The sequence below is a fragment of the Haematobia irritans genome, chromosome 2, assembly GCF_050003625.1.
Source record: "Haematobia irritans isolate KBUSLIRL chromosome 2, ASM5000362v1, whole genome shotgun sequence".
Classification (NCBI taxonomy): domain Eukaryota; kingdom Metazoa; phylum Arthropoda; class Insecta; order Diptera; family Muscidae; genus Haematobia; species Haematobia irritans.
Genome location: NC_134398.1, coordinates 137934908 through 137946147, shown reverse-complemented (window position 1 = coordinate 137946147; position 11240 = coordinate 137934908). Strand labels below are relative to the sequence as shown.

Genomic DNA, 11240 nt, shown 5'->3' with positions numbered 1-11240 from the left:
CAAGTTTTACCACAACTCAAATAATTCGGTAGTGGATGACAGTCTTTAGTAGAAGTTTCTACGCAATCCATGGTGGAGGGTACATAAGATTCGGCCTGGCCGAACTTAAGGCCGTATATACTTGTTATGAATAATAGAATATGAAGCAGATAGTTCAGGCTGCTGCAATAATCTAACCCAACCTACCCCAAACATATACATTTTTGCCGTCACAGATCAGTATTACAAAAGATGATAAACAACAAAATTCATAGATCGCTTTATTGAAATCTACCTAGGAAGAAATGTCTCATACCTTATTTTATTTTTTAAATTTCATTTCATTTCGTTTGTTTTCATTTGCAATTCTAAATCAATCAAAAATTTGACACTTTTAATGCTCAACAAAGGCACTGTTGCAAATAGAACGCATACTAATTGCAATTAAATAACAACAACAAAGACGCATAATAATTCATCAACATTAAATGTTAGTAACAAATTAGTAATCGCATGGTATCACACAAACTGTATATGGAGCTTTAGCAAACAAAAAAGGCTAAAAACCCCATAACATGTTTGATGCATTTATTCAAGCTAGACTCGAGAAAGAACAAATGGACATATAAAAGTCATTAATGCATCTTGGACAGGTGAACAGAATACTTAGGTCGAGCATCAAGTGCACTTCGAAGCGGTGTTTTGCGGGTTTATTTTTTAAGAAGAAAATCCAAAAATTTATACAAAGCGCTCGTTTAATAATAGGCAGTGATAGCTTACGAAATACGAAAAAATGCAATAAATCAAAGTCAATTAATAACACAAGAAATATAAGACCACAAAGTGCAATACAATTGGTTTTTATTGTAAAAAAAATAATTAATTAATATACAGTCAATAATTGAGTCTGACTTAGATTGGAAAAACCCCCCTTACGAAGTGTAAAAGCGGATGTTATTAAAGATTCTTAAAAGTGACTCATTAACCGATATTTGAAAACTAAAATCTAAACAATATAAAAATTATGAAATTATTGCATGCATTGTTAATTCTTTTGTGTTTAAAAGCAAAAAATTGTAAGTTGTTTTTAAAAGTGCAATTTAAAAAAATATAAATATCCTCCATAATTTCCAGTATCTTTGGCCTGTAATGATGCTAGGGAAATTGATTATCATAATGACTATAATGATCATTATGATGATGGTGATGTTGCCTCATATGGTCTAAGTGAATTGCGAGAACCAGGCGTTCATGAGAGAGTCCATTTCCCCGATGAGGATGATGATGCTGATTTTCATGAATGGAATAAATGTGATCAGTATTTGAGTAAACCTCGTGGATTAAAAAAATATTTGGATTTTTCATTTTTGAGGAAATTTTTCCGTAATCTTGTACCATTTGCCATGCCTAAGTTGCAAATGAATTTCTATTTGTTTAAGCGAAATTTTCCAGATTGCGGTCGTGAAATCAATATGGATGATGACTCAATTTATACTTCCGGACTCAATGCATCACATCCTACTAGGTATGTATTTAACATTGTTGACACCACAATACATAGTTGGTAAATTAGTCAACAAAAACACAGCTGAATTTGGCCGCGCTCAAACGAAGTGAAATTGATTAATTCAATTTTCAACTATTTTTATACCCTTCACAACTAATACGTTTGTGAATTTGTATATAACGCCAAGAAGCACTAGATGTAGACCAATCCTTTAGTATACCGATCGCCTTAGAATTAAATTTTGACTCGATTTAGGGATGTCCGTCTATCTGCTCATGTATTTTTGTGTGCAAAGTACAGCTCGGGTGTATGGGTACAACCAGAAAAAAAGCGACTCTAATGCCAACTGAACTTTATTTTAGTTCATGAAGATTAGTTAATTTTAGTTAAATTTTGCACAATATGAGTAAATGTTCCTTATTTGAATAATTTTTCGCTAACTTTAATGACGTGAACTAAAAATAAGAAAAAAAAGTTGTATACAAATATAGTGCACAATTTTACTAAAAAATAAAATAGTTCATATTTTCCTAAAATGGCAGAAGTTTGCTTAAATTGAGTTCATAAGTCTCTCAAATGAGTAAATTTTACACAAATTGTACCTGTCTCGAACTTCGTACAGCGCTAAAGACATTTTAACAATTTTTAAATCCAATTTTTTCTTCCAACATATGAAATTTTCTTAAACAACAGAAAAAAATTAATTATTTTTAAAAAATTTTCTTCAATTTGACAAAAAGTATTAACTTATTTGTAACATGTTGCAATTAGAAAACTATTTTAGTTAAAATTTTCTAAAATAAACCTACATTTTCTTCCACGGTGGGGTCACTTTTTTTTTGGGTGTATAAATTCAAATTTGTGAAAATCGGACAAATCTAACAACGATCGGCTAATACATCAACATTTGAAATTTGAGTAACATTGGTAAATAAAGAAGTATATACGGCTGTAAGTTCGGCCAGGCCGAACCTTATGTACACTCCACCATGGATTGCGTAGAAACTTCTGCGAAAGACTGTCATCCACAATCAAATTACTTGCGTTATGGTAATACTTACCGATGGCAAGATATCTTAAAACTTCTTAACATCGTTTTCTAAATTTTGAGTTAGTCCATACGTGGTATATATTAGACAAAAAAGGTATGTTTGGTTAAGTCTACAAATAATTACGAATCGATATGGACTTTTGCACGGTACTTAGATAGCCAGAATTGAAATATGGGGGTCGCTTATATGTGGGCTATATACAATTATGAACCTGATATAGACATATTTTTGTGTGATTGGGGATCTATTTATCTGAGAGTTAGGCATGGTTGTTAACGGCCATATTCTAGCACAATGTACCAAATTTCAACGGACTCGGATGAAATTTGCTCCTCCATGTGGCTCCAAAACCAAATCTCGGGATCGGTTTATATGGGGGCTATATATGATAATGGACTGATATGGACCACTTTTGGCATGGTTGTTAAATATCATGTACTAACATCACGTACCAAATTTCAACCGAATCGGATGAATTTTGCTCTTCCAAGGGGGTCCGGAGGTCAAATCTGGGGATCGGTTTATATGGGGGCTATATATAATTATGGATCGATTTCGAAAAATTTTGCATACCAAATTTCAACCGAATCGGTTGATTTTGCTCTTCCACGAGGCTCCGGAGGTCAAATCTGGGGATCGGTTTATATGGGGGCTATATATAATTATGGACCGATGTGGACCAATTTGTGCATGGTTGTTAGAGACTATATACCAACACCATGTACAAACTTTCAGCCAGATCGGATTTGGCTCCGCAAGCCAAATCGGGGTGATCGGTTTATATGGGGGCTATATATAATTATGGACCGATGTGGACCAATTTTTGCATGGTTGTTAGAGACCATATACTAACACCATGTACCAAATTTCGGATGAAATTTGCTTCTCTTAGAGGATCTGCAAGCCAAATTTGGGGGTCCGTTTATATGGGGGCTATAAGTAAAAGTGGACCGATATAGCCCATTTGCAATACCATCTGACCTACATCAAGAACAACTACTTGTACCAAGTTTCACGTCGATAGCTTGTTTCGTTCGGAAGTTAGCGTGATTTCAACAGACGGACGGACATGCTCAGATCGACTCAGAATTTCACCACGACCCAGAATATATATACTTTATGGGGTCTTAGAGTAATATTTCGTTACAAACGGAATGACAAAGTTAATATACCCCATCCTATGGTGGAGGGTATAATAAAGAACAAAGTTTCAAATCTCACAAGTGGTTATTATACCCTTCACCACTACTGTGGTACAGGGTTTGTGCATTTGTATGTAACGCCACGAAGGAAAAGTCTGAGGCCCACCGTTTAGTATACCGATCGTCTTAGAATTAAATTCTGAGTCGATTTAGCGATGTCCGTCTGTCTGTCCGTCCGTCTGTCTGTCCGTCTGTCTGTCTGTCTGTTGGTGTATTTTTGTGTGCAAAGTACAGCTTGCAGTTTTAGTCCGATTGTCCTAAAATTTGGTATAGTGTCCTGTTCCGGCTCAGAGACGATCCCTATTGATTTTGGAAAAAATCGGTTCAGATTTAGATATAGCTGCCATACATATTTTTCACCGATTTGGTCATAATTGGCGTATATATCAACCGATCTTCCTCAAATTCCGTACATCCGAATATTTTACGAGTCTCGAAAAACTTGCAAAATATCATCCAAATCGGTTCAGATATAGATATAGCTCCCATATATAGCTTTCGCCCGATTTACTCTCATTTGCCCACAGAGGCCAATTTTGTGCTCCGATTTAGTTGAAATATTGCATAGGGAGTAGAATTAGCATTGTAACTATGCGTGCCAAATTTGGTTGAAATCGGTTCAGATTTAGATATATCTCCCATATATAGCTTTCGCCCGATTTACACTCATATGACAACAGAGGCCAATTTTTAACTCCGATTTAGTTGAAATTTTGCACAGGGAGTAGAATTAGCATTGTAGCTATGCGTGCCAAATTTGGTTGACATCGATTCAGATTTAGATATAGCTCCCATATATATGTTTTTTCTGATTTCGACAAAAATGGTAAAAATATCAACATTTTCCTTGTTAAATCGCCACTGCTTAGTCGAAAAGTTGTAAAAATGACTCTAATTTTCCTTGACTTCTAACACATATGTATCGAGCGATAAATCATAAATAAACTTTTGCGAAGTTTCCTTAAAATTGCGTCAGATTTAAATGTTTCCCATATTTTTTTACAAAATTGTGTTCCACCCTAGTGCATTAGCCAACTTAAATTTTGAGTCTATAGATTTTGTAAAAGTCTATCAAATTCTGTCCAAATCGAGTGATATTTAAATGTATGTATTTGGGACAAACCTTTATATATAGCCCCCAACACATTTGACGGATGTGATATGGTATCGAAAATTTAGATCTACAAAGTGGTGCAGGGTATAATATAGTCGGCCCCGCCCGACTTTAGACTTTCCTTACTTGTTTGATATCATTTTGGTAGTACTCCTTCGGTTTTGCCTCAAAATAGGCCTCAGTTTCGGCGATCACCTCTTCACTGCAGCCAAATTTTTTCCCTGCGAGCATCCTTTTGAGGTCTAAGAACAAGAAAAAGTCGCTGGGGCCAGATCTGGAGAATACGGTGGGTGGGGAAGCAATTCGAAGCCCAATTCATGAATTTTTGCCGTCGTTCTCAATGACTTGTGGCACGACGCCTTGTCTTGGTGGAACAACACATTGTTCTTCTTCATATGGGGCCGTTTTGCCGCGATTTCGACCTTCAAACACTCCAATAATGCCATATAATAGTCACTGTTGATGGTTTTTCCAGTCCATTACTTTGCCAGCGGACTTTTGAGTCTTTCCACGCTTCGGAGACGGTCGCTGTCCACACAGCCGACTGTCGATTGGACTCAGGAGTGTAGTGATTGAGCCATGCTTCATCCATTGTCACATATCGACGGAAAAACTCGGGTGTACTACGAGTTAACAGCTGCAAACACCGCTCAGAATCATCAACACGTTGTTGTTTTTGGTCAAATGTGAGCTCGCGCGGCACCCATTTTGCACAGAGCTTCCGCATATCCAAATATTGATGAATGATATGACCAACACATTCCTTTGATATCTCTGCCTCTGCTATCTCGACCAACTTCATTTTACGGTCATTCAAAATCATTTTTTTGATGTTTTCGTCGGTAACCACCTCTTTCGGGCGTCCACTGCGGTCACCGTCCTCCGTGCTAATTTCACCACGCTTGAATTTTGCATACCAATCAATTATTGTTGATTTCCCTGGAGCAGAGTCCGGAAACTCATTATCAAGCCTAGTTTTTGCTGCCACGAAAACACGAAATTCCTTTTTTCCATTTTTTGACAAGAACAAAAGTTGCTTCACAAAAGACGCTCTATCTCACAAACTAATTGACTTTGAGACGTCAAATTTTGATATAAATCATTTGAAGGTTGGTACTATATAAAATATAAAAATAATATGCATTTAATACTACACTGAAAAAAAATATTGTCGTGAGGTTAAAGATTTCATGTCTTTAAAATACGAATACAAATTTTGCTTAGCATAGAAGACGGATTTCTCTAAAATAAAGTTATTTTCCTTGTCCAAAAGTCGATAAACTTTTCAATGAAGTCGTATTGTCCTTATAATTAAGTGATTTGACTTAAAAATGTGTATCTTAACATGAAAGAAAAAATTTATAGGCTAAGGTCAACTTGACTTTAATAATTCAGAAAAATTCTTTAAATTTAATGAAATTGTCTTTAAATTTGTTGTCTTTTTGCATCTTGACTACAAAGCAAAAAATCGTTCAAATATAGGACATGTTTTTCAAAACTTTATTTTAAAGTAGTTTTTTACTTCAAACATAGCATAATTTATACTGGAAGTCGAGTCCTAATTTGGAAAATAAAGTTGCCGTTAACTCGTTTTTAAAGGACTTTGATAGCATATGAAGAAAAAAAGCTGAGAAAGCGAAAAATTAAAATTTGCTTCCTAGAAGCAAGTACACGAAACCTAAATTTAAAAGAGAATTGTATCTTAAAAGTATCCTTACTTGTATTCTCCGCTTCTTTGGCTCGGAATCTATACCAAATTTTTTAAAGTAAAGACAAAATCTTTGGAAATGAGTATGCTTTTTTTCAGTGTAGCGACGCCATCTATGTGTCAGACCGGGGACTTATCAGCCAACCTGCTATAATATTGTCGGCCCCGCCCAACTTGTTTTTACTAACATTTTGTTGAACCCCACACTGAAGAAAATATTGACCTAATATGGAATATTATGCAACTTAAATTTTAGGACTCGAAATTTACGCAATGCTAAGGACAATATTCTTTAAAATAATGGCATTTTAATTAATAGAAAGTTTATAATCCTTGCTTCAAAAATTTTTTTCATTAAATTTAGGACACAAATCTTGAAATTTTGCGTCCCTCTGTTGAAGTTGTAGATCTTTGAAGTAAGGCAAATGTTTCTTAAAATAAAGAAAAACATTTTTAATTTAAAGAAATCGTCTTTAACTCGACTGACATATTGCATTTTCAAATTTAAGATAAAACTGCTTCAAATATAGGATAAGACTTATTTTAAGGGTTTGCATCTTTGTTTAAAGTTTTTTTAGCATTAAGAAACCAGTTTTTACTTTGAAGTACTTGGCATAATTTGGATTTTGAAACTGGAATTTGTTTGTACATGAATACCTTTATTAATATATCGCAAACAGAGAATAAAAATTCGATGAATGAGATCTGTATCCAATTTTACATTTATCGATCCTAGATTTAAAGCCAGGGAGATCCCTAAAAAATGTCTTTATTTTAAAGAAGCCGCATCTTTGGCTCGGAATCAAAACTAAAATCCTTAAAGGAAGGTCAAAATCTTTGAATCCCATTAAACTTTTTTTTTTTGAGTGCAGTGCTTTAACCGACTTAAATTTTAACTCTGTAGATTTTGTAGAAGTCTAACAGAAGTCAGATTTAAATGTATGTATCCAACACATTTGACGGATTTGATATAGTATCAAAAATGTGGGTTTAATATTGTCGAACCAGCCCGACTTTAGACTTTCTTGACTTGTTTTATGTTAACATCATTTTTATTTTGTTATTTTTTGCGTATATTTTTTTGTAAATATACAAATTTTCCCTTAAAAATGAACCAAAATTAAAACATATCATAATTTGTAAAACTTTCTCAAAACAAACTTCATTGGAAGTGAAAAATTCAAAAGGCACAGGTTCAAATTCCAGCCGAGATGAATTTTGTAATGTTATTTTTATTATTTTTTTACTTTTTATACCCTCCACCATAGGATGGGGGGAAACGGAATGACAAGGTTAATTCCGTTTGTAACACATCGAAATATTGATCTAAGACCCTATAAAGTATATATTTATATTCTGGGACGTGGTGAAATTCTGAGTCGATCTGAGCATGTCCGTCCGTCCGTCCGTCTGTTGAAATCACTCTAACTTCCGAACGAAATAAGCTACCGGCTTGAAAATTGGCACAAGTAGTTGTTATTGATGTAGGTCGGATGGTATTGCATAGGGGCATATCGGTCCACTTTTACGTATAGCCCCCATATAAACGGACCCCCAAATTTGGCTTTCGGAGCCTCTACGAAAAGCAAATTTCATCCGATCCGCCTGAAATTTGGTACATGGTGTTAGTATATGGTCTCTAACAACCATGCAAAAATTGGTTCACATCGGTTCATAATTATATATAGCCCCCATATAAACCGATCCCCCGATTTGGCTTGTGGAGCCTCTAAGAGAAGCAAATTTCATCCGTTCCGGCCCAGATTTGACGTCCGGATCACCTTGGAAGAGCAAAATTCTTCCCATTCGGATGAAATTTGGTACGTGATGTTAGTATATGGTATCCAACAACCATGCAGGAATTGGTTCCTATCAGTCCATAATTATATATAGCTCCCATATAAATCGGTCGCCAGATTTGACCTCCGGTGCCTTTTGGAGAAGCAAAATTCATCCGATCTGGTTGAAATTTGGTACGTGGTGGTAGTATATGATATTTAACAACCATACCAAAAGTGGTCCATATCAGTCCATAATCATTTATAGCCCCCATATAAACCGATCCCGAGATTTGGTTTTGGAGCCTCTTGGAGGAGTAAATTTCATCCGAGTGAGTTTAAATTTGTGGATGACAGTCTTTCGTAGAAGTTTCTACCCAATCCGTGGTGGAGGGTACATAAGATTCAGCCTGGCCGAACTTACGGCCGTATATACTTGTTAATATTATATTCTTTTTTGTAAAATTTAATTGTCCAAAACTTAAATTTTCACCTAAAATAACCTAATTGTGTACTTTCTAATACTTATCGAAAAGGACAGCATCAGAAGTGGAAAGAGATCGATAGGAGATCCCGGAATGCGCTTTAAAAGATATGTTTGTGAATTTCTCCAAAATTACTGCATCGGAAGTGAAAAACAAAATCCATTTGTGGAACAACTTCCGTTTTTTTTGCTGCACGCAGAGAAGGACTATGATCACCTCAAACATGTTTCAAGAGCAAAATGTTATTTTTGTATGGTGACCGTGTAACATGTTTGTCACTAAAATGTTATTTTCTCGTCAAATATAACCTGCTTGCCGAAATGAGATACATGATTTCCGAGAAAATAACATGGTTGCGAAAACCATGTTACATGGTCACCACCCAAAAATAACATTTTGCTCTTAAAACATGTTTGAGGTGATCATATTCCTTCTCTGGGTGTGGTGAGGTGATACATATATATGGGAGTTATATCTAAATCTGGACAGATTTGGATGGTATTTTACATGTTTTGCAAGTAAATTGCATGAGTTAATTTAAAAAGAAATAGATAATTTTCTGGCCACATACCAAAAGCTGAACATTCCTTTTCGCCTTATGTTAAGATTAAGACAAGCGGGAAATCCCAAGGTTCCCCGTCTCCAAGCAAGTATACTTATTGAGGTACTTAATTTTAATCACAAAATTAAGTTTTTTTGTAACACTATAAAGTAAATTGATACAGAATAATTAGTTCCTATCGATTCAGACGCTTCTGAGCTAACTCAAAAAAAATAAAAATTCTTAATGAACACTACCATTTTCTCTTTCCAGGATCATCATTCATGGTTGGATGAGTCAATCACGTGGTTCCTTCAATTTAGATGTTAAAAATGCCTATCTCAAGAGAGGCGATTATAATGTCATAGTTGCCGATTGGAGTGCCAATGCTGCGAATATCAATTACTTTCGAGTGGTGCGACTTATCGAAGCTTTTGGAGCATATTTGGCAAGATTTACTCAATTTTTGTATGAAAGAGGCAAAGTTAACTATAATGACATTTACTTAATTGGTCATTCTCTGGGTGCTCAAATTGCTGGAGCAGCAGGAAAACGAAGTTGGCCTAAACGTTATAACACTATATTCGCTTTAGATCCAGCTGGACCAAAATTTCGTAGACGTCCCACCGAATTTCGTATAGATCCCACAGATGCAAAGTATGTCGAGAGTATACAGACAAGTCGCAATTTGGGTTTCCTAGAACCCACAGGAAATGCCACATTCTATCCAAATTATGGAAATTATCAAAGAAAATGCTATTACGTTGGTTGCTCTCATATACGGGCCTATCGAATGTTTGCCGAATCTATAATATCGGACAAAGGATTTTGGGGCATACGCTGTCGAAGTCGAAAACCCAAATGGGATTGTGATAGTATGGATGCCAGAGAATATCGAATGGGTGGTGAACCATCACAACCAAAGGCGGGATTGTTTTATGTTAAAACACGTGCCAAGCCTCCATATGCTTTGGGGAAAATTTCTATGAATGATATGTGAAACATTTACAGTGAATATTGGGAACAATGTGAAATTATGCCAAAGTGGGATTTGTGCTTGAAATTAAAAGAGACTGAAGGGCAATTTTTAATAAATTTTTAAATTATTTTTAATAAATTTAATTAACATTAATTTGTTTTTTTTTTTTTTTAATTTTTATATTAGAACTCATGCTTTCAAAATTGGCCTTGAAACAATCGTTGATCATTGCATGGGCTGAAAAAATAGGTACCTTATTTCTTACCATACTACCATCTCATAAAAGTCTTTTGCGTTCCAGAAGGTATGAAGTACCCAGCAAAAATTTTTGAAAATCGTTCTAAAGATACAACTTTATTCTTTATTTTAATTACACACGAAGTTCTTGTAATTCAATTTTTTATAACACGCGTTTTTTTTCACATTTTTAATGGGTAATTTAAACCTAGTTTTTCAATGCAAATTTTTGGAAATATTTGAGGTCCAACGTTTCATACAAATCATAAACAAGTATGTACGGCCGTAAGATCGGCCAGACCGAAGCTTATGTACCCTCCACCATGGATTGCGTAGAAACTTCTTCTAAACACTGTCATCCACAATCGAATTACTTAAGTTGTATATATTAAATAAAATAAAAAAAGATCGATTAAATACATATATAATTCAGTTTGACAAAATTTTCTATAGAAATGAAATGTTGACAAAATTTTCTATAGAAATAAAATTTTAACAAATTTTTTTATAGAAATAAAATTTTCACAAAATTTTCTATAGAAATAAAGTTTTGACAAAATTTTCTATAGAAATGAAATTTTATTTAGAAACCATATACCAACACCACGTACCCAATTTCAGCCGGATCGGCTGAAATATGCTTCTGTTAGAGGCTTCG

At 34.8% G+C, this 11240-nt stretch overlaps 1 protein-coding gene across 1 annotated transcript; it reads left to right on the top strand.

Annotated features, from left to right (window-relative positions):
- The first annotated feature begins 650 nt into the window (after nucleotides 1–650).
- Nucleotides 651–10498, top strand: LOC142226310 (phospholipase A1 2-like). The gene is made up of 3 exons (XM_075296233.1): nucleotides 651–1055; nucleotides 1114–1504; nucleotides 9640–10498. The coding sequence occupies exons 1-3, from the start codon at nucleotides 1004–1006 to the stop codon at nucleotides 10364–10366; spliced, it is 1170 nt and encodes a 389-aa protein (XP_075152348.1). The 5' UTR covers nucleotides 651–1003; the 3' UTR covers nucleotides 10367–10498.
- The last annotated feature ends 742 nt before the right edge of the window (nucleotides 10499–11240 follow it).